Source organism: Aptenodytes patagonicus, chromosome Z (assembly GCF_965638725.1).
Source record: "Aptenodytes patagonicus chromosome Z, bAptPat1.pri.cur, whole genome shotgun sequence".
Classification (NCBI taxonomy): Eukaryota; Metazoa; Chordata; class Aves; order Sphenisciformes; family Spheniscidae; genus Aptenodytes; species Aptenodytes patagonicus.
The window spans coordinates 14,545,775-14,570,396 of NC_134982.1; the positions used below are offsets into that span (position 1 = coordinate 14,545,775).

Sequence of the window (24,622 nt, forward strand, 5' to 3'; positions counted from 1 at the left end):
CTTACTCTTTTCCTTTCAAAAGGCAAGTTACAGGAGGATGCAATTCCACCATTCCTTTCAAAGTTGTGTCATCAGGCAGAAGGAAATGCAAGACTTCTAAAGGCAAAATATGCCATGAGAACAAAAGGCGGCATGATGTTTTAACCTAATGACTAAAACACTCATCTATAACAGGGAGCCCCAAGTTGTGAAATAATCCTTTGAACAAGAACAGGAGCACAGGGCATCCCAAATCCAGGTGATTCTCTGCATGCGTGTGTCAGTTGTCTTCAGTTTCTAGATCCCCAAGACTTAGCCTGGAATTAGGCCTATAGATGTTTAGGTCATGGCAATTCTGAGAAAAAGACACGCAGAACAGTGAGAAGTGAGGGGTCTTCCCAAACAAGTGGAGAAGTGCCCATTAACTTTAGATTTCCAGAACTAAGCTGTTTTATCTAGAGGGACTTTGAACATCACAATTTGGACTCAGGTACTTACTATGTAATTATCATTCCAGGTGCGCGTTTCCCTTTGCCATTTTTGTGACCTTTAAGATAGGGAAATTCTGCCATTCTGAATAACACCTAACAGTGAGAAGAGAGGTATCATAACCTATATGGAGGCTACTAAATTAATCCTCTATGCTATAACATATCCTTCAGATGAGTTAACTCACAAGAAGTTAGGCATGAGACCTCTTTTTAATCAACTGAAATAAAACACTTTTGGAAATTGATGTGTTGAAAGAGGCTGTTGACCAGTAAATTAAATAGATGGAAGGTTCTAGTTATGAATAGTTTCTCAGTCATACTGAGGTTTTTAGGGATGAAGTGACTCAACTAACAAAATCACACAGCAAGGGGCTGAAAGCATCCTAGCTATCTTTTCAAAAATGGTAACATGATTCCATAAATTTCAGTCATGAACCTGATTTCCTTATCGAATGAGTGCACTGAATGATAAATCAAACACAAATAAAGGATTCCGGTAATGCTTACACCTGATATGGCAAAAGTCTTGTATTCTACAACAGGAAATGCTTCCTTTCAGTCTGTCCAGGTTGTTTGCATGTGTCAGCAAAATACTGGATAAAAAAAGATTCTTTAAAATCATTTAACAAAGTCTGCCATGTGAGTTATGTTCCATGACCCAAACAGTTCTGGCATTGGCATATCTTGACTCAACAAAATACTCCTCAGTGGCAAACATCTCAGTTACAGATTTAGACTATCAGCACTAAGCTAAATTAACAGGTGGTTTTGTAGGAATTAAAAGTTGGACTAGCTCCACAGAGATTAGGAATGTGTAATTTGAATGTCCCACAAATGAGGGTGTAAAACTGCATATCAAGGAAGCCAAGCCTACAATGAACTGTTTTGTAGTGTATGTCTAAGGTGGAATTAAAAGAACAAATAAAGGCAACTATCAATGTCTAACCTCAGGCTCTCTGTTAAACTATGCTAGAAGTTCTTCAGAGTAGAGCTCTGTTTTCTGAGCAAGTTTGCACAAAGTTCTTGGCACTGAGGGATTTCAGTCTCATTGACTGCAATTCCTCAGTGTTACTATACTGTAAAAAAGACAAAACAATACAGATGGGCAGCTGAAACTGTAGTAGAGAAAAACAGAATTTGGTGCTGTTAAGGACTATGTCAGTTTCCAGCTGAGGAAAAACAGGAAAGAAAGAAATGTAAAGGTAAGAAAGGAACTATGTAAACTTTAAAAGAGCAGCTTTCTTATCTATTGGGATCTATTCTTTATGCGACTAAAAACATAAATATTAGTCAAGAAGGTGAAGCAGCAAAGTAAACCCAGGCATGAAAAAAACAGTTATCGCAGTAACTTTGTAAAGCACCGAGTAGCATAATTCTAAATAATACTTCACAAAATACAAGCTGGCATGTATTGTGAATGCCTGATCTTTTTTATATGCATAGTAAGAGAGAATTCCCGAATTTTGGTAGAATTATTTGTTATTTATTGCATCAAAAGTATTTTTTCTATAGCTCAGAGATTAATAAGTGTATATAAACTAGTAGTTTGTCTTTCAATAAAGTCTTTTGTCTGAGGATGAATGTCCCTATTCCATAAAGAACAGTCTGCTTCAGTGCCAGCAGTGAAAACTCTTCTTCATTCCAAATCCTCTACAAATGCCCTGCAATTGCTTGTCTTATAAATAACAACAAAAGAGAAATCAAAGATGATAAATAAATACAGAAACAGTTCAAGGAAAACAAGGAAAAAAATTAAGAAAAAATTGGAAGGCAAACAGAGAAGCAGAAGTTGAATAAAAAGAGAACAATCTTTTGGGCATGTTATCAAAGGAAGAAAATTACCTCCTAATTGGGGAAGAAGGGCAAATGAACCAAATAACTAGAGAGAGAAGGGACAAAATGTATGAGTGTAACACTGGAGCCAAGAAGTAGCAAAGGACAGATTTCAGTGATTTTTTTAAAAACTTTTTAACAGCATTCAGATGTTGTTACATCCTCAGATTTGGTATAAGAAATGTCCTGGTTTAGGCAGTACCTCATAAAACAATGATTTTACTCATTCCTTAGTTACATCAGTTCTTCCTTACAGCTTCAGACTCCCCATTCCAACTGTATGCCTCTGTCTACAAAATCCAAGAAGGAGCTGCTGTGTCTGCAAGTAAAGGCAACATGGAAGTGCCCAGCTATAGCTATAAAGGTGTTTCAAGAGTTCAGGCACCTCCAGAGTTAGGCAGTGGCAGGCAGAGGTTTTGAGTGTCTTAATTTTGAGCTGCGAATTAAGTGCATATGTATATATGTTAATCTAGCTCTAAATGCCCATAAAATACATTAATATTATAAACTACCTCTGGATCTCTGCAAATTGTAACTGAATAGTGATGTCAGAAGTCTGGTGTGATTTTTTTGGAAGGTAATATCTCTCACTGGATAAAGCAAATCTTCAGGGTCAGGTTCAGGAGGCAGGTGTCCCTGATGCATAGTGACTGCAGCACTGCAGCTCTGTCCCTCCTCAGTATAGCTGACAGCGCCATGGCGCTCTCGTGACCCCTGAGCAAAGGTAACACACTGACTTCTCTTCTGATGCAGGAAACAACTCTTTGACATCAATGTAAGTCTTACTTCACTATACATTTGCTTTTCTCTGGACATGTCTCTTTTTACAGCCTTAGAATTCTGTCCAGGTGGAATTGTAGGCTTTTTTGCCTGATGTTTTCTGATCTTTCACAGCTTAATTGAGGCAGGAGTTTCAGACAAATTGCTTGATGTTTGGAAGTCTCGGAGAGCCCCAGGGTGCGTATATGCATGCACAGTAGACTCTGTAGCATGTGGGCAATGACTTTAGCACTCCCAGAAAGTGCCAGGCCTGCCACAAATCAGTACGTGCCATCCAGAACTACCATGGGTAGTCCATTTGTGCACAATAAGCATAGTGCATCCTCAGTAAAGTAGATATGTGTTTTATATACAGATAAACCAGGTAGTTCATTCTTCCCAACAGAATTAAGTCAAGAAATTGCAAGTTATCACTTTGCTGCTAGAACCGTCCCATACCACAATATATCATATCACTGGAATTTTCTGAATCCCAATCATGTCTAGGATATCTAGCTCTTCTACAGTACTTCTCCCGTGACTCCCCTCATGATATATCTCAAGCAAAGGAGAGGTAGCTATTTCTGTACAAATTAACCCATATTCCACTTCAATATAGCCACCTATAAAAGCTATTTGGAGCACAGGTCCTTAAGTTCTCTAGTGCACTGGCATCATCCAGTTAAAAGAGAAGGAACATACCACACAAAAATATATACACCTATACCTGTGAGATTCTCTTCTGGGTCTCTGTCAGATGAGAGCTGTAGAGGAATAACAGCTAATAGTTTATTAAGCCAATTGATACTTGGTCTTCTTCAGGTCTGAAACAGGGAAGGAAGTTCATGTGGAAAACATTTGCTCTAAATTCAGCCCCAGAAGAAAAGAATTAAAGGAATTTTAAGCTACCTATTAGCTCCAAATCTGGATTGCCATAGGAAGAGTAACTGGTTGCCTAAGGGTATGTTTCTGTGATTGATTAAGCCAGTCCTACCTCTGTCTCTGGCTGCATATTTCCAGCCCCAAATGTTTGCTTTCCTCCCTTGCCATCACACCAGCACCACCATCATCTAGCACAGCGGTAAACCTATCCAGGGAACTAATCTGGCAGAAAACTAATCCAGTAAAAAATAGTTCCTCCCTGGTTTAGCCCCCAGATGAGCTCATCTCAGTATCTGACAAGTACAAGTGCATTGTACTTGTACATTCCCACGCGTAGGAATGGCTCAAAGCTGCGCCATGGGAGGTTTAGACTAGACATTCGGAAGCATTTCTTTACCAAGAGTGTGGTCAAACACTGGAACAGGCTTCCTAGAGAGGTGGTCGATGCCCCAAGGCTGTCAGTGTTAGAGTCAGGCAGTTGGACTAGATGATTGTTGTAGGTGCCTTCCAGTGGAAAATATTCTATTCTATTCTATTCTATTCTATTCTATTCTATTCTATTCTATTCTATTCTATTCTATTCTATTCTATTCTATAAAAAAGATCAGCTTAAATTGTATTCTCTTCCTGGCTGTAGCAGTTTGGTGCTCTCCACAGCATTATTCCCCTCAGTTTGATGCCATACATGCCCTTCCTTACCTTAGTTATTTGCCTACCACAGGACTTGGACAAAAGAGCCTGTAGCTGTCTCTCCTGAACCAAGGACATTTCTCATTTTTCGGAATGAAGACTCATAAAGGCTTTTTAGGTTATCCCATCAAATATACTTTGTGTGAAGGACCTTTAAAGAGGGTCATAATCTTACACTTTTAGGATAAAGAAGGTCAAAGAGATGTAATAAGGCTCAAATGCTTACGAGCATGAACTCTGCTGCGGTCCTAAATTATATGAATTTAAAAAGTAACTAGTTAGCTACTAAACAATAATTAGCATAATAAGAGCTAACCTTTAAGATAAAATTAGTAAAAGTAACAAAACAATCACAAAAAAAATTCTGCTGCAGTATTTAGATATTGAATATTTCGGTTAGGTACCTAGTATTCAACAAAATGGTTTTGAAGGGAACATACCTCCCTACCTACATAAGGAAAATCAGAAAGTAAGGAAAGAGCAGGTGATATATAAGGGGGGTGAAGGTGGGGTGAAGGTTCAATATAAAATTATGGAAACAAAAAAACGCAAATCAAAAGCATGCAAGTGAATTGATAAGTCTCTGGTTCTTGTGGCAAGCAAAGAGATTAAAAATGATTGTGATTTTGTCAGCAACTTGAAGTATTATCACCAGAGAAGTTATTTACCTGTTTGTCTCAAGTAAATACATCTGCAGCCTTATCTGAAACTGGTTGTTAGAAGAAAAGGTGTCAGAACAAAATGGTAAATTAAGCAGAAGCAAATGACCCAAAGAACAAAAGCATTCATTCCAGAGCTCTGCAGGAACATAAGAATGAAATGGCTGTGCAGCTAACAAAAATATACAATGTCCCATTAAACTGGTAGGAGCCTGATTCTCTTACTGGCTCTAGCCCAATTTCTGTTATAGAACAAAATGTTATTTGCTTGCGAGTTACAAGGTTTTCTGGAAAAGCACTATTAACAGCTATTACTTCAGTGCACCGTTCTACCTAGTTTAAGGTATTATTTTCCAGTTATTATCAAGTTTTCTATTTCCTTCTGGAAAAGAAAAAGTAAGTCTGTACCTCATCTATTAAAGAAAAGAATATTGATGCTGACCTCATTTAACAGTGTTTTGAGATTTACTGGTAAAAAGCAGAAGTGTATGTAACTCTTATTGGTGTGTTCTGTTTGAACTGGCAAGCACTAATACGGAAAAGGCAGCTCTTGCACTGTCATGAATATACCACCTAGTAATTTCCTCTTGAAATATCCTGGAGTGATTTTTGATCAATTAAAAAGTAATACTGCTAGATTTTCTAGTTTCTGCATGAAAATACAGTAGAGAGCATGGACTTTTAAAAAAATGTTAACTCCAAATAATGGTACAGTCTTAATTTCTTTGTGTTTCTGAAATAAGATAGAGACCAGAAGCTCATAAGAATTCATTTTAAAAATTGAGACTTCACTTATTTAACAAAACCACTGCTATTGTTCACTTAAAAAACATCATGCCAGTTAGAAAATTCCTTATTATTTTAAAATTATGAATTATTTGAAGTAGTGAAAAAAATAATCCTCTCTCTTTATTAAATTTTTATATCTAATGATTCTAAGTAGGCCAAGGAGGAGGATAGACTTAAGCTTCCCTAAAGTTCTTGAATGAGCATTTAGATCTGAGTAAAGCCCCATCTCTCATCTTCTAAGAGTTATAGTTTTTTTTTTTTACTGATGTGGTGTTTAAACCAATGTGTAGGTGTGAAACCTATTTCATCTATGCAACACAAAGAATCATGTGAAACAGCTCTCTACCATTGTGAGACCAAGGCATTTTGTAATACAATTAAGAACTTCATTTTCTCCATGGAGGATTCAACAAGGCCAAGTGCCGGGTCCTGCACTTCGGCCACAACAACCCCATGCAGCGCTACAGGCTTGGGGAAGAGTGGCTGGAAAGCTGCCCAGCAGAGAAGGACCTGGGGGTGCTGATTGACAGCCGGCTGAACATGAGCCGGCAGTGTGCCCAGGCGGCCAAGAAGGCCAATGGCATCCTGGCCTGTATCAGAAATAGTGTGGCCAGCAGGAGGAGGGAAGTGATCGTGCCCCTGTACTCGGCACTGGTGAGGCCGCACCTCGACTACTGTGTTCAGTTTTGGGCCCCTCACTACAAGAAGGACGTTGAGGTGCTGGAGCGTGTCCAGAGAAGGACAACGAGGCCGGTGAAGGGTCTGGAGAACAAGTCTTATGAGGCGCAGCTGAGGGAACTGGGGTTGTTTAGCCTGGAGAAGAGGAGGCTGAGGGGAGACCTCATCGCTCTCTACAACTACCTGAAAGGAGGTTGTAGCGAGGTGGGTGTCGGTCTCTTCTCCCAAGTAACCAGCAATAGGATGAGAGGAAATGGCCTCAAGTTGCGCCAGGGGAGGTTTAGATTGGACGTGAGGAAAAATTTCTTTACTGAAAGAGTGGTTAAACATTGGAAGAGGCTGCCCAGGGAAGTGGTTGAGTCCCCATCCCTGGAGGTATTTAAAAGATGTGTAGATGAGGTGCTTAGGGACATGGTTTAGTGGACGTGGTGGTGTTGGGTCGACAGTTGGACTCGATGATCTTAGAGGTCTTTTCCAACCTCAATGATTCTATGATTCTATGATTTTAAAGTTCATTTTCAAATTCAATTTAGGAAATTATATATAAGTTGATGATACTCTGGTAGATTACTACAACAATTTTTTTTTAAAAAAACAACCAAACAAAAAAGAAGAATCATCTCCATAACGAATCTGTTTCTAAAAAACTGAGTATTACAAAAGTATTAACTTTTGTCTTGCTACTTCAGACCCTGATTTTAACGCTCACTTCATCACACTTTGATGTTAATCCATTTAAGAAATTTTATATAGAAGGTTGTCTGTTTCTTAGCAATTACAGGTATACCCATAGTTTTTAAAGCCTGACATGAAGACTTTATTATTTCCTTTCTAGTACTGCAGCCTAGAAGTGAAAACTTTAGGTCATTCATCAATGTCTTCCCATCTTAGGAATAAGCAGTCCCAAATCATATCTTATCATATCATATCATATCATTTTTGCCATTTCCATCCCATTCCCATCACTGTCAGGATTATTTTCACCTTCTGCTCCTTTCAGGTTTTAAATCCTCTCTTCACTGTATTCATACAGATTGAATTTTATTTTGAACATCTACATTTGTATAAAAATGCAATAAAATGGTTTAGTTCAAGGATTGTTCTGATTGTCATCAGGATTATCTTCAAATCAAGTTTTCCATAAATTTGACTATATCACTGACAAGAACACCTCAAAAATCTTTTTGTAACTCTGATTTGCTTCTTCATTATGAACTGTATAACTTATTCAGCAATATGGTTCTGTTATAGAACTATACACATGTATAGAATTCAGCTCCTTAACTTAAACAAGCACTACTGATTTTTGTCCAGAAAAAGCCTAACAAATTCTGTCAAGAAATCTACTCTTCCCTGCAGTGCAGAAATGGTACACCATTTACCGTTTGAGAAGTCAGGCTCTGATAGCGTTGATTAGTTGTTCTTTTCTGTTACAAAGGGTAGACAGAAACCTGCACAACAGGTTGTGGGAGCTTGTTTCACACAAGGCTTTGTTTCATTACAATTTTCAGAATTAATCAGAAAGTTGAAACTTTTTCTGAGAAAGGCCAGCTCCAGTATTTAATCTTCTCAGGCTTGATCATGGAGGGTACTAAGCACTACAACTCTTACCACACACACAGATGTGGATGGTTGTTGAAATACTGCACATCTTCCAAAGGTTTAGTACCTCCTACCAGGTCTTACTTCCCGATTTTATTTTGATACTTTGTCATTGTGTCTATCTTTAAATCATCATTGTATGCTGTTATCTCACTATTTAAAACCTGTGAATGTTGGTTCTGAGAAGTGAATTCAAAGAAGTGAAAGCTACCTTGCCAAGTTTGACTTTTCTCTTTCAAGTTCATAATTTTTGTTAATAAAACTTTGTCAGACAGGATGTAATACCCAGTATCTAGGTATTTAAACTCAGAACAGAAAATAAAGTTTCATCTCCATGTATTCTAAAATCAAGAGAGACTGGTGAAATCATGCTGTTCTGTTTTCATTACCACAGACTACAATGAGGAAATAATTTCTTAAATTCCTTCTTGCACTGCTAAGATCACTATGTTAACACAATTGTCAGAAACATCTGTGAAGCAACTACTACTATACCTATTTTACAAGCAGGGAAACTGAGTCAGAGAAAGGTTCTTACAGCTTAGGCATGACTGCATATAAATTAATAGGAGTGCTAAGATTAAGGCTGAAGAATTAGTAACTATCAGGTGTTGACCCAGTTCACCAGAATACGCTACCAGGGCACATTTTTTCCACATTGCAGAAATTATTTTTGTAAATTGCAGTGCTGGGCAACCCTGTAATTATGCACAGAGCACTTTAGGACCAAAAAAACAGTGATTTTTGGCTCAACAGGTTTACATGGAGCTTCAGAAACTTACTCTCACTACCAATAATATTCATTCAAACAGCCATCTACTCAGGCCCTGATTCTCTCTCAGGCCACTTTGTACTGCTTGGACAGTAGTGGACCAGATAATCAAGCCTTTATAGTATAGCATAAGGACTAGTTCTTATAGCAGCCCCAGAAACCCTTACTAACTTCAGTGAGGCTTTGTACTAGTGCAGAGATTAATTCATGTGGAACTAATTGCAGGACTGTGGCCTAAGTAAGAAACTGGTCTAGCTCTATTTGCTTGTTATCCAGTTGTCAAAATGTAGTGCTCATTAAGTGCAGAAACAAAGGGTCCAGATGGATTCTTTATATCTGAGAAATGTGTTTCCCATATAAAAAGAAAATAATCAGTAACACTGCAGTGGAATTTAAAACCTTATTGAAAAGAAGGGAAACTCTAAAGCAGGTCTTTTAATCAAGAATAATTCAGAGGCTCTTCCTCTATGCAGTTTATGATCTACTTTTACCTAAAAAAATAATTTATGCAAAATGCTTTGACTACCTGAGTCTATAGAACATGAATAGACTAAAACAAATGCCTTCTAGTCCCACCGCTCTCTTCCATAGCGTGAACTCCATGCTTGGTTCCAATTGTGCTCTAATAACTTTTTTGCCATCCTGTAACACTGAGATTTTCTGACCTACACAAGACATTTCTGGACTCCTCTAACTTAACCAACCTGATGAAGTCCCTAACAGCATGATCAGACAGACAGGGGTCACTAACATGAGAGTTATAGCTGTTTCCTTACATCAGCAGATGGCAATAAGCTAGTGTAGGAGGCATAACAGCCTATTTTAGCTAGTAAAATTTGGCATGAAGATATTATCTGCTGTATGGATGTACCAATCTAAAATCTGATTAAAAAAACCCCAAAACCACAAAGTGGTTAAGAATTGGAACTAGCAGTTTCCAGAAGTGTTCAATGTTATGGCATTTTCAGGATGTACCCAAGTTCTAACACAATCTAGAAGTGAGCTTGAATACTCTGCTGCCTAACATCACTGAGGAAGCAGTTTCATGAAAAGTTTTAGGAAACCTAAGTCTGCCTATATGCCAAAAAGGGCAGTCCCACTCTTCTCCAAGGCACATTTCTACCTACTCCCTTGTGAAGGTACCAACACTTGTGCAGCCATACAAACAAATTACCTCAAGGAATTGACCTGGCTGAAAATTAACCCAGTAAAATAAATTCTCTTTGCAGCAGGATCAATTCTCTGATCCAACTTTCTATACAGCCACAATTAGCACAAATGCCAGTACTAGACAGTGGGGAAGAACATGGAGTCAGGAATGGGGAGGAGGCATAGCTGAGTTTCACCATGCGTATGGTTAAGGAGTGTTCCAGATCCTGATTGGATATAGAAAACCTACATCAGATAGGTACCAAACCATTTAACATTCAGTAAATTGTAACTAGTTGTGTCAATTAACCAAATAATTAACCAAATAAGCAACTAAAGCAGTTGGTGCCAAGTACAGGACAAAATCTATGAAGTTCTAGCTGAGAAGTTTAGGTTGCTACATCAGCCCATCTATGGCTTCCATTTGTAAATGTATCTCAAGCACTATTTATCTGTTCCCAGCAAGATAAATGGATCCAGGCCCTCCCTTACCCCACTCCCTCAGGCATTGAAACCTACCACTTAATCATCCACTAAGACCTTCCAACCCCGATTAGCTGCTTCTTCACAAGTGCCTGTGTTTCTGAAGGTAGGTCTGTGTAAAGCTATTTACTTCCTGATGCTGTTTTGCTGTGTAAAGACCTTAAGCACAAGGGGATTCTCAAATACATCTGTCCTGGTTATCTCATCCAGTCTGAAGCAAATCTACAGGATCAGGCCTCACAGAGTAAACAGGCATGGACAAGACTTCTGAAGGTTGGTAGCTAGTATGTATATGCATTGCATATATGATTACGCTCAAAATCCCAGAAGTCAAAGCACTTGGCTGCAGTAGCAGGGCCTGTTTCCTTTTCATTTATGCTCAAGATGTACCTTTTAGATTAATCCAGATTTCAAAAAACAGCAGCACGAATAACCTTCTGAATCTGTTACAGTGAAAAATAATTTAATGGCATCAGTAGGACTACTCATAATAGTAGTTGATATTTGAGAGAGCAAATCAGGAGTGCAATCGGGGGCATAATAAAAACTGCATGTTACAATCAGATACGTCAAATAAATACTATACAGATATTCATGTTTAGATGTTACTACTACTTTAGAAGAGTAAGTCATGATATTTTTTCCCTCTCTTCAGGTGTAATCCTTGGATTTTCTCTCCGATCATACAAGATGAGCTATCGGGAAGTAAAGTACTTTTCATTTCCAGGAGAACTACTCATGAGAATGCTGCAAATGCTGGTCCTGCCACTAATTGTATCCAGTTTAGTCACAGGTAAAAAAAAAAAAGTTTTTTTGTTCTTTTAAATAATTTGATAAAGATGCACACACCAAATCATAAAAAATGAACATTCCATGTCCTAGAAGCATTATAACCTGCAGAAAGTGATACCTTTACTACTGCTGTTTTAGAGACAATGTGACAAAAGGTTTGAATTACTATAGAAAGAAACCAGAAGGTGCTTTTCCCAATTCCAAGACAATCTAACTGTACAAGTTACTATATGTAGCTGCTATGAAGCTGACTCTGTACTCCACTTTCTCCTCTTACTTTCTGAACAGGTATTTCCTCCACAATGTCCTATTGTTATCAAAGATAATGTATCTCAGAAAAATAGTTCTAAGACCCAAGAAAGTTTAAACTATTGATTGTGGGCAATAATCCATGCCTGCAAACCCAGATCTGTAAAACATCTGTCTACCTCCTAATCTTTTAGCAACAGATTAGAAAAAAATAGGTGATACATGGGATAAATTGGATAGTTTGGAAGAAACTTCATTCCATCTGTTCTGGTTTCCTGTCTTCTGGTCAGCAACTTTATTAAGCTTCAAGTCCTCTTTACTAAGTTGTTCCTTGAGCTAGAGATGTAATAATTAATTTCTTTTGATGATTTATGCCTTGTCATTCCACCTAAGTTTCATGGAAGAGCTCTCAGATTTTTCATGAAAGTTCAGGATGTATCTGTGATGTATTTACCCTATTAATTATCTGAAGAAAAGAAAGCATGGACTCTGGTCTACCAGCAAATCAGTAATACAGCTTGGAGAACTTAATCAAAACCTCCCATTTGGAAGTCCTAGGATCTAAACACCTAATACACTACCTTAATTGTCAGAGGATCAAGAGACAATAAGCTGTTCTCTATTTCAATGATTTTCAAATATTTTAATATTAAGATCTCCCCTTACAAATGCAAATGAGCATAGACCCCATCTTCACAGATAACAAAGATAGTATGTGTGTATATAAGCTGTTAATACCACAGCAGAAAACTAGGGTATTCACAGTTACAAAATCATTTGCCTTCACATATTTCAAGGAGAAAGTAAAGCTTGTTTCTATACACACGTATTATATGGATACTGAAAGCTTAATGTACACTGAAACGAGAGAGAAATATATAAATCTTGTAGGGGAAACAATGGCAGGTTTTATTCCCAACCAGTGCATAATTCTGTTACATGTCATCTCTCTTTGCTGTCTTCTTGTCCCCTTCACCTGCAGAACTCCCCAGGTTGGCTGGACACTGATAGAAAAACCATTAAAAGTAGAAAAGGAGAGACATTTACCCTTCTTCAGTGTCAGCTGAGACTGGCACTGCTGCTCCATTTTGTAGGATGAGTTATTGCAGGAGAAATTACCTGCTCAGTTCCTTGTAACTCTCCATCCATATTGGTTCTCTGAGAGAGCTCAAGGTAAAACAGGAAATTAGGTAGATCATCCTATACAAGGATTTGAATTCACTTTCAAAATTCTAAGTAGAAACACTTTGTTCAGGTAAAGATCAGCCTCAGAGAGTCACAGGTGTCACAAGGAGCTGGCCTTGTGATAAAACAGGCTCATTTGCTATGTATCACCAGCTCTCAGTAGAGATTTTGTGAAATACCACAACAATGAGTTTCCAACTAATTCTATTCTGAAAAGAATCTTCCATCTCTGGATCGAAACAATACCCTTCTTTTTGATATATTTTTTTTTCTTTTAGATTTTTTGGAGCCCTTTATCCTTTTTTATGCCCTTTTTTCATAACAATAATTTCCTTTATTATATAAAGGCTTTTGGCAAAGAGAAATCTTATCTATCTGTAAGATTTGTCTTATTATCATACAAGTGCCTTGCAATATTAAGTGGATTATTCTTAGAGTTTCCCTTTGAAGTAGAGATGGTAATCTTCAAGGTAAATAAGAACATTTTAAACTTCTTTAGTCAGGCAGGGAACAATCAGAGAAAACTCAATGCAATTCACAAATGACAGATTTCATTCTTTTAAAAAAATCATTAATTACAACAGGACTATGTCTTTTTTTCATGGGATTAAAAGAAATTTCCCAGTTTATTGCTAAAAACTGTGGAAAAACTGTTTTCTACACTGAACAATACTTCATTTAGTGTACAAATTGTTTTTTTTTAAAAAAGATGCTCTTACATTTGCTGCAGAACTCTCATACTCAAGTAAATATACAGGTATTATTGAATATCTAAATAATAATGAACTATAACCATTACAGGTATACTACTGTGCAATTTTATAGACACTATTGGTTTCCTCTTTTTACACATTATAGGATAATTCATTGGATAAAAGTCTTATGCTTCTCAAGTCAGTCTTAAAACCACTCTTGGCATCCATGAGCCAAATCTCTTATTTCCTGTATTTTGTTTAGCAAAGCAAAGCAGATGCCTCTTAACTAACCTCAGAAAGATTCCTCCAGGGTCTTGCACGCTGATAATACAATTGCTTCTTCCAATTGTAAATTATCTGAATAAATATTTTTGCTGTTTGCAGGCATGACACTGTCTCCCAGATATGATGTTCTGGGTTTCCTTTTGTATTTATGTAAGTGCGCTCAATATAACTGGTTATGACAATATCAGAACATATGGCCTCTGAGGTATTAGAAATAGGCTGAGGATGATCACATTCCTCTGCAAATTTTGTGAATGTCAAAGAAATTAGAACAATAAAAAAAAAGTAATAATTACAGAAGCTATGGGCTGTTACGTAAGTGAAAGATAAATTGAGAAACTGAAGACTTCTGCTATACAGGTAAACAGTTCTGATGGTTATTCACAGACTCTTGGGAAAATAAACTATAAAAGGTGAAGTCAACCCAGTCACATTTATCTATATCCTGGTTTGGTACTTTCATGAAAGAAACAATGCAGAATCACATTCAGAGGTTTTTACTCACGTTTGCCTTATGACTTACCATTATTGCACGTGGCTCAAGCAGATATGCAGTTTTCTCCATGAGATTCTATCTTCTGATGTGTATGTTACCAGGCATGTACTAACATCTGCTTGGGAGAAAATAGAGGTTACTTGCATACCTTTCACCATCTTTTACTGTTTATAGGAAAATATGATTATACGAATATCTGTATTCTTCATCTTTTGTGGTTTAGACACAAATCCAACTGCATACTCTATGCTGGTCTTTACTCTCTACAGTCTTTCAAATGGGAGAACTCCTAAGTCAGCATTCCCAATCAGTATCTCTTACAAAGTCAAAGGCAAAATTAAAGCACAGTATATGGGAGGTAGCATAAATAACCAAAGAAGTAGATGAAATTCCCATTTGGATTATTTTATGGCCAAATCTGGACTGAATTCTTATACAAACACAGGGCTGACAATTTTGCTCCATTTCTGTTTTGAATTTGCTGCAGTTATAGGAGTTCAAAATATTTTATACCTTCTTATTTCATTATAACTTGAAGTGTTTGACATAAACAAATTGCTTGATATAATTATTTTAAAATAGGCATTGTCCCTAAAAGGTATGTAAAATAAATACATACACATATGGTAACAATTCAACTCGTCAGAAAATAGGCAAAGACTGCAAGATTTGCACCAGCATTAAGTGCACTATGCATTAACATTTTTTAAGCTGTTACAGCAAGATCATAACGAAGTTGAAATTCCAGCCCTTAAAACTGGCCCACAAGTTTTACCTGTGTATTTCAGTTATTCACTGAATATAAGGGCATCAGGACAAGGTACCTTTTCTTAACCAAACTATGTATTTCCTGAAATCACATTCACAAAAATGATTCATGACCAATCTTTATAAAAAGCGTAGTTGGAGCATAACATTTGTCACAAATATTAAAGCTAGAGAAATTTTATGAGGGTTATTTGCAAATATTTTGCACAATTCTGGTCATAGCTCAGTTTAATAGACAGGCTGCTTCTCCTTCCCCAAAGTTTTGGAAGCTTGGAATTTAGTTGTACAGGGACCACTACTTTTAAATGCAAGTAAGCTAGGATTAAATTCTGTGCACTTTTTTCAAATATCTTTGTCTGGTAAAGTATAGCAAAGCATAAAAAGCCCAGTCAAGATCTTAGACTAATTTTTGCCGCACATTGCAGAAACAGTAAGAAAATAGTTTATTTACTAACATAAATCAAGCTGGGGAAAGAGAAAGGGAATGTAGAAACAGTGAAACAGCGAGGTCCACTGGCTTGCCCAAGATTATACAGCAGGTCAGCAATAATAGAATCAAGGAAAGATCCCAATCATGAATACCAGTACAATGCACTGTGCATTAGATGATAATACTTGTCTAAACTGTTAATGGGAATAACACTAATATGGTACAAATGAGTCTTAATCACAGACCAGGGTTTTCTGTGCAAGATTCTGCACAAACACAAAGACTGTGAATCTTCTTACACAAAAGAAGGCTGTATAGTAAAACAGTTTAGAAGACAGAGTATGGAAGGTTTACCTCAAAGAAGAAAAACGTCTTAGTATGTAGTTTGTAGCAAGTCTTTGTTTATATTCACTCCCCTTTCAAATTCCAATAATGACATGACTGTCTTTCATGGAGTCTGGAAGATACAGAAACTTCCCTGCCTCTGGTGCAGCCTTTGAATAACCAACTACAACACTGACAACTGCAGGAGACACAAGTGACTTTCCTTTGGGCAGACTCAGAGACACAAGTTTTTGTCCCCACTTTTTCAACATGTTCATAGTATTTACCACTACAAAATCTATAGAAAGTGTTGACAAAGTGCAGAAAGCTGGAATTTCCATGTGTGGGTGCCTCATAACTAATCTTGGATGTACATATGATGCTTTTGATTTCAGCTATCAAAGGAGTGCAATGAATGGTGACAATGTTAAAAACAAGTAGTAAGGAACATGGTCTGTCTCCTCACTGAGATAAAAACAAAGGCACACAAAATGACTCAAGTAATAAAACAAAACACAAGTAGAGATCACAATTAACAGCCAAGTTGCAGATGCAGTTGCTTGAAATGACCTATAATGAAACAAGGATCAGATGAATGAAATGAAACTGTATCAGAAATAGTGTGGCCAGCAGGAGTAGGGAAGCGATCATGCCCCTGTACTCGGCACTGGTGAGGCCGCACCTCGAATACTGTGTTCAGTTTTGGGCCCCTCACTACAAGAAGGACGTCGAGGTGCTGGAGCATGTCCAGAGAAGGGCAACGAGGCTGGTGAGGGGTCTGGAGAACAAGTCTTATGAGGAGCGGCTGAGGGAACTGGGGCTGTTTAGCCTGGAGAAAAGGAGGCTGAGGGGAGACCTCATCGCTCTCTACAACTACCTGAAAGGAGGTTGTAGCGAGGTGGGTGTTGGTCTCTTCTCCGAAGTAACAAGTGATAGGACGAGAGGAAATGGCCTCAAGTTGTGCCAGGGGAGGTTTAGATTGGATGTAAGGAAAAATTTCTTTACTGAAAGAGTGGTGAAACATTGGAACAGGCTGCCCAGGGAAGTGGTTGAGTCCCCATCCCTGGAGGTATTTAAAAGACGTGTAGATGAGGTGATTAGGGACATGGTTTAGTGGACATGGTGGTGTTGGGTTGACGGTTGGACTCGATGATCTTAGAGGTCTTTTCCAACCTCAATGATTCTATGATTCTATGATTCTAAGGATAATATTCAAAGAAACAACTGAACTTGAAATAGTCTCCAAGCCACCCCTTACGTCAGTCAGGAAAAACGCAGCATCTGGATATGAACAGATTCAACTGCTGAAAAGCCAAGTTTTGCCCAAAGCAACTTATGGATGTAAAATGTGGAAGATTAATGCTGTGACATGTTGTATAACCTTAGGCAAATCTTGTTCCCTTTTTGTATCTTTGCTTTCTTTCTCCTTTCAGATGTAGTGCTGGTGAAGTTTTTTTGTAGCTACTAGGCAGAAAAGAAGATGACTATATATGATGGAAATTTTAATGGACATGTAGATTAAGTTGTCACTGCTCAGCAGATGCAAAGTATATAGCTATTTTAGTTACCTCACTGTAGAGATGGAAATAAACTTAAGCAAATAATTACAGCAAGAATGGTATATAAGGCCATCACTGAGACAGTTGCTGTAGAGAGACTACACCCAAAGCTACCTAGTGACTGCTTGCAGCTAGCTATGATGATATCACCAATAATCAGATATGCATAAATGGACACAACTGTTTAACAGGAATGTGTTAGCCATGAAGTAAAAAAAAAAAAATTCTCCTGAAGTTAGCATATGGTGTGATGGACCTAAACTATGTTGTATGACAGGGAACTGTGATATAATGGCACGGTCTCTCACATCCAGGTAGCAGCTGTACCCAGTCTTCTGTAAAGACATAATTCTAGAAAATCATACAGTCTCATGTTATTAAATTTAAGAAATTAAGTTTTATATTTGCCTTTCCAATATTTGGAATGAGGCAGTAGATGACCCATCAAGTGTAACTGGATGCAAATGCTACTAAATCTTATCAAAACACCTATCCTCTAGTAAATTATCAGCATTTTTCATTTTGACAATTGTAATGTCCCTAATTAACATATTAAATTAATAGCAGTAAACATAAAGGGCCAGAATTTTGAATTTGTTCATCCTAACCCCTCACATCAGAGCACACAATAGGAAGGTCTCATAAAGAGACCTGTGCAATACCTCTTCAAAAAAGAGGCTGAGAATCCATCCTGTGTCTAGGTTTGTGGAAGCAGGAGCCATACTGCATGAACTCTATGTAGTTCCAGTGTTCTCCTGTCTACTCGCTGACAAGCCTACTGTGGAAAAAAGGCTATCACTTACTACAAGGTCGCAGGTGCTGTCTCATATCAGCCACAAATGTTTATGGTAATTTCAGCAGATGGAAAGTTTCTCATTCAGCAGGATTCCAGAGAGGGGAACAAATGCTGTGGAGCCAGCATTATCCTTCTCCCAGGAAGAAAAAGGAGGGGCCTAGCAGTAATTCCCTTTAATTCATTCTGGCAGAACAGACCTATAACCAGTGCCTGTGCAACATCTTGCGTACTCACAGTAAAGCTGGAAGCCAAAAATATTAAAAGGTCAGTTTTACTCTTCTGTGTTTCAGTTTAAGAAATACAGCATTCCTGATAAAGTTCGTATAGTTCATGTATGAAAAGTGAGAAACAATTAGGCAGTGTTTGCTCAGTTTAGCTGGTCACCAGAGCAATGAACCAATTTTCCAAATCATAAAAATTGGAAATTTTCTGATTTTCCAAAAATTCCCTGATTTTTGCATGTCCTAAAGAAATTATTTTAGGAGTCAAAGTAATCAAAACCCATCAAATCAATGAAAAGTTTTATACTGACCTCAGTTGACTCTAGTTACAGGCAAAAGAAGAGAACTGACAGATTCTCTATGAGTGAGGCACCTTTTGGATTGCCAGTGTATTTGAGCCGCCTGCATTATGTGTATTGGAAGCTTTCTACAGATGAATCCTGTAGATACCTCCTACGGTAGTAAGCCTGCTATGAGTAACCAATCCACGAACATCCTAGGAGCATGTTATTTTTTTACTTATGCCTTTCTTTTAATACAGAAAATGTTATTAAAAAAGTAACTTACCTTCTTTTTCAGGTAACTCTTCCCTCTTTCTCCCCCATCCAATATTGTATAAGCATGTCAACGTTGTAAAAGCTGAATTGCATGGCAGCTTTGATTTTATGTACTTGTACATTTCATGCACACGTCAGTTTATGCATTTATATAGGTATTTACATATGCAATTTGCATAACTGGACAACAGTGCTATTTAATTTGAACATCCAAATACTTTTTTCCACAAATAAAGGAAAATTCATGCTTTGATTTGTATGTCTCCAAAACCAAGACTGGATAAAAATGTGGGCATGCAAGTTACTAAGTTTGTAAAGATCCAGTCATCTTGTATACAGATTTCCTGTAGGGATAAAGAAACAACTGAAGAAATATTACTAGTGTTGATCCATGTTCTGTAACAATTTCATCTCAAGCTAGCATCTGTATGGTAGATTCAGGCCAACAGCAGCTAAAAATATACAAACATGAAACTTTATAAACATAATTACTTTAAACACCTGCTCTTCACTACCTGTATTACTGTATAAAACAAATGTCTATCAAGTCTGGCACATAGCCTCTAATAATCATTATTTAGACAGGCACTCAAAGATGAAAAAATTAGAACCTTCTTATGCTGTTCCCCTCCACAGTCTGTAAGGGAATGCGGGCAGGATAAGTTTAATAATTATGTCATTTAATTCTAAAGTATTTTGGACAAAAGCTTTCAGAAGTTAAAAAAAATGAGTTTAAGTAGCATGCAGCTACATTTTGGCAAATCAATAAGAAAAAAAGGTAGGTTGGAAGCTATTCAACACCTAGAAACATCAATTTTCAAGTCAAAACACAAAAAGAACTATGTGCAGATTCAGTGTATGTTGGCAATCAATTTGACTACAATTTCCTGAATATGTTTCCTGAACAAGTTTTTGCACAGAAAGTGCTCCAGGAGGAAACAAGCTATACCCAACTGGAAGTCAGAAAGCATTGTGCAAGGCATGGATGTTAGAAAATCATAATGAAATGTCATACATATTTGTGCAATAAACACAGCTTGGGTGGAACCTCTTACTCAGGAAGAACTATGTATCTTAATCTATGCAAATACTAAAAGCAAGGAGCTACAGAAAGGATCATAAAATGAAAATATAACTCACTTCTGAACCATTTCTGAAACAATTTTGCAATAGGAAATACACAGCAATCTATCTTCACAAGAGCCTGAAAGAACAATTCTAAGTGAACACAGATCCCATTAAAAATTAAAATGCAGTAAGAGCAGAGGTGAAATTCCTGCATATAATGACACTCAGTATAAAATAAAATTTTATTATACCTTAAAAATAAAACCTAAGCATGATATACAGCATCCAAAAGCAGAAAGTATGTAGCAGTGTAGTTTTTGAAGTCTTAGTCTCTGCAAGCAATAATGCACACAGCAAGGGTGTTCAAGAACAAAGTCTGCAATAATTAAAGACAGCAAAACTAAAAATACCCTCTAAAATCATTCAAGTTTGCTAGAAGCCCTTAATTAAAGGTTGATTTTAATTTCATTGCAAAATACAGGTTTTCTTAGTGGACCACTACTTTTAGTTGTTTCACAAAGTATTGAATAACAGGTTGTTACACACTTTTATTCAGTTTGCATTCTGTATGGGATTCCAGCAGAGTTGATAATAGGTAACAACCTCCCATTCACAAAGACTTAGTGTTGATTCTTTATCTTAGTTCAAATGCATAACATCAAGACTGCTTGCTGACAGGCAAGTCACTAGCAAAACAAAAAGCAAAAACTATTTGGAAGAATGCATAAGAGTTAAAGCATCTTGCCTAAGCACTGATGGACCATTGTAAATCCACACTGTCTCTTTATTAACATTTCTATTTCAATCAAAGGCAGAAGGACTAAAAATATCTTAGGGACAACTCAAAACAATTTTTTTATTTTAATACAAACAAATATGAATTGGTTACAGAAAAACAGTACACCTGAAAATTAAAAAACTCAAAAATATTATGAAATGTAAAATTAGCTACATTAGATTGTAAATGGAAAAGACTTGGGCTTGTATTTTGTACAGCAAGATGTCCAAAATGCAAAACCAAGTCTCCTCAGCATTTTGGGAATTAGGACACTGAGAGCAAGCATTTTATTCAGGATATTGAAGATTGAATCTGTAAAGAACAATGTTTTCAATAATGAATGACTCTGTGATAATGTGACAGATGAACTAGAATGGTGCCAAGTGCAAAGTAATACACCTGGGAAAGGGGAACATGCTACACCTGTACTACACCTAATCACAAGCTCTCAGTTGGCCATTAGTACACAGGCAAGAGTTCTCAGACTCACTGTGAACAGTCTGGAGAAGGTGGCAGGGCTTATTAGTGGAATGGAGTTCTAGTGAAATGCAGAGAAGGATTAGACTACAACTTTCTGGCTTGAGAAAGATACAAGCGTGGAAGATCACCATAAAAGCCCACAGAAATCATGAATCATTTGTAGAGGCTTAGACGGAGTAATGATTTACTATTATATCTCCTAATTATTTTTTATAATAAAGGAAATATGGGGTGTCCAATGAAATAACTAGGGAGCGCATTTATAATAAAGAAAAGGAAGCACTTTTTCACAGAGCACACAATTAAATTGTGTTGTACAGTGCCACAAGCCAGAAGTTAATAGTTTCAAAATGAAACTAGAAAGTTCACAGATACTGCCATCATTGACTATTAAATTTGGGGAACTAGCAATTTAGGAAGGCCCGAGTCTCCACTGGTGGCTAGATGCAGGGAGGGCAAGCAAGGGCAGTGAACCCTATCTTTTTCTGTTTCTCATAGTCTTTCAGTAAGAAAGACTATGTCAGGTAGAGCTGAAGACAAAGAAATGGGTTGGCCGACCATCGGACTAATTTCCCATAGGTTTATGTTATCATTGCACTCCATAGAGTTTCATATAAGATTGAAGGGGTCTCTCTGTTTTCACCTGTTAAGATTTCATCTACCAATTGCTCTAAGGCAATGACTACTGTCAACAGTTTCAGCTTTCTGACACACATTGCTCTTTTGAGAGCCAGTTCAAAACAAGGAAAAACTCTTCCATGATCTGAGAATCATCTCACCTTCAACAAATGTAAATTCACTTCATTGACATGAAATTAGACTTAAAAATAAAAGAGATAAGAGAAACCATATGTTGAGAAATAAGGAAAGAACTATGCACAACAATATCGGCAGCGCTTAATTATGCCACTCTTGGGAAAGTGACAAATAACAACAATGTAAGAGCCATATCAAAGTATGACAAAAACCAGCCTGAAAACTTGTGAAGAGTTACACCCAGAGATAGTTACGTACACAGAGGCTTTGTTCAAGGTTTAACAGCTTTCACTTTCCTACTTCTTTCACCTCTTACCTCTAGCCTGAATGCTGTCATCTGTATCCCCATTTCCTACATGTGAACGTAGCACAACTCCATCATATTTGCTTCCTTGTCAGTTTGTCTTTGCTATAACTGCTCATGAAGACCAGAAGAATCTAATCAAGTTCCTGAGGCTGCATTTTGTGGACACCAGCCGACATTACTGGTGTCCTTGCACAGGACATTACTGGGAGTACTTGCACACCAGCAGAAGTAACACGTATCATCCTTTCATCAATGCTGTAAAATCTGACAGACACGAAGTACTTCTGTATCAATGCATCAGCTACACAGATCATTGCAGATGGACCAACTGCAGACCAAACCACACGCAGAAGGCTGTCATCTTTCAGAAACAGGAGACTGTAATGCTATCATTAGGTCCTCTACCCTTGTTTTCACCCCTGATTTTTCTTCCATGTTTTGATAATGGGCAGTTGTTGACCTATAATATATTATTTCCATATAATTCTCAAAATTAATTGCTGGATCTGCTACATGCTGTCCTTCAGCCATGTATTTGGATTATAAACTTCTATAAGGCAGATCCGTTATCATTACTGGAGGCAGAGATACTGAATACTTGTCTCTTGATAGCACTGCTGGATGCCCCACCTGAGTTCTGAACAATGGAGAACAAGGAAAGTCACTGTGCACCACAAGAGCTACAAGACTCAAGCCTTGGTTCTGGGTTCCAGTAAGATATTGGATTATCTGGAAGAGGAGGAAGGCTGCCCATCTAATTGTTCATCCTGGTATCTGGCTGCATGACACAGCTCTCACTGGTTATGGAGGGTAAGAAGGGGAAAACAGAAACACTCGGGAGAGAAATCTCTAGCGATTTGTTGAGACTACAGATATAACTAAGGATCAACAACATCTGGGATTTGAGCTGCATGTTAGAGAGTCACAAAGCAGATCCTGCATCAGCTACAATTCCTTTCATCCAGACACTCCTGTTAGTGCGTATTTTTTCTTTACTTTCTCTTCCAGGCTGTTTCTGAATATATTCTATATCCTCCAGTTCAGACCTTGAGAAATGAATGCAACAAAATATAAACAATGCTGTTGTATATGGCATGAAGAGTCTCTCCAAAGATACCACTGCAGATATTTAAGAGCTACCTGGTTGCTAGAAATTGCTTTCCAGTTGTGTCATAGTTCCTTTTCATAGTTGGTAACTTTTTGCAGAGATGTGGCTGGCACAGCATAAAATACCTTTTCCTTATTTCTTTGTTGCAATTTTGTCTCCAGAGGAGCACCTGAGGCAGCCATGAACACAGCAAAATGTTTGCTGAAACCTAGAATCTACTTACAGAATTGCCGGCCTTTTTTAATTGGGTGGAAAGTCTCAATGCGAACTTTTTCAGGCTCACAGAGTCTGATTTGGTTTTCTTCACGCAAGTGAGTCCAGGGTGCTGTTTTACTGCTGAAGTTTGATGCAAAACTCTTGTAACATACCACCAGTCCCAGAAATGACTGGGTTTTTGTGGTGATGGCTTATTCTAGAAAGCATCAGTTTTGGCTAGGTCTGGGCATACTTTGCCATTTCTATGCATTGCCTCAGCTATTTTACTTGGGCCACCCTGATGAGACTTTTCCCCATTTACACAAGGCCTTTTTCCTTTGATTCTCTATAGGAGATCTTCCCAGGTTTGACTGAATGATGCCACTGATACATACCACAGCAAAGTTAATTCAATTTACTGAAAATCCCATCTGTGTGTCTCTGGAAGGTAGCAAATGCCATCTGAATTCCAGAAATGGGGGAAAAGAAACTCCTACAGGCCCCTACTTGTTCTCAAGGTTGGACTTTCTTGAGTCACCTGTCTCAGTGTTCCTCAGGTCAACAGTTTGTATATTTAGCATTTCTGATCTTGGCCAAGAGTTCATCATTGTAAAGCATGGCATTTCCATCTGAAAGAGGGACATGTGCAATCAGTACAAACACAGATTCCTGTACAAAGGTTTGTACACTTAGCAAAACAGGGCAGTTGAGCACACCACAAACTTTCAATTCCTGCTATTGTGAAGACAGTTATATCTGGCAAAACAGCAAGAAAAGCATCTGGGATGGCAAGCTCTTAAATTTTGG

The 24,622-nt window shown here is 37.7% G+C and overlaps 1 protein-coding gene across 1 annotated transcript in view; it reads left to right on the plus strand.

Annotated features, from left to right (window-relative positions):
• The window catches only part of SLC1A3 (solute carrier family 1 member 3), a 69,921-nt gene that overhangs the window by 9,704 nt on the left and 35,595 nt on the right, over positions 1–24,622 (plus strand). Inside the window, exon 3 of the mRNA XM_076361603.1 lies at positions 11,422–11,559. Within this exon, the coding sequence (XP_076217718.1) occupies positions 11,422–11,559 (138 nt within the window). The remainder of the gene's footprint in view (positions 1–11,421; positions 11,560–24,622) is intronic.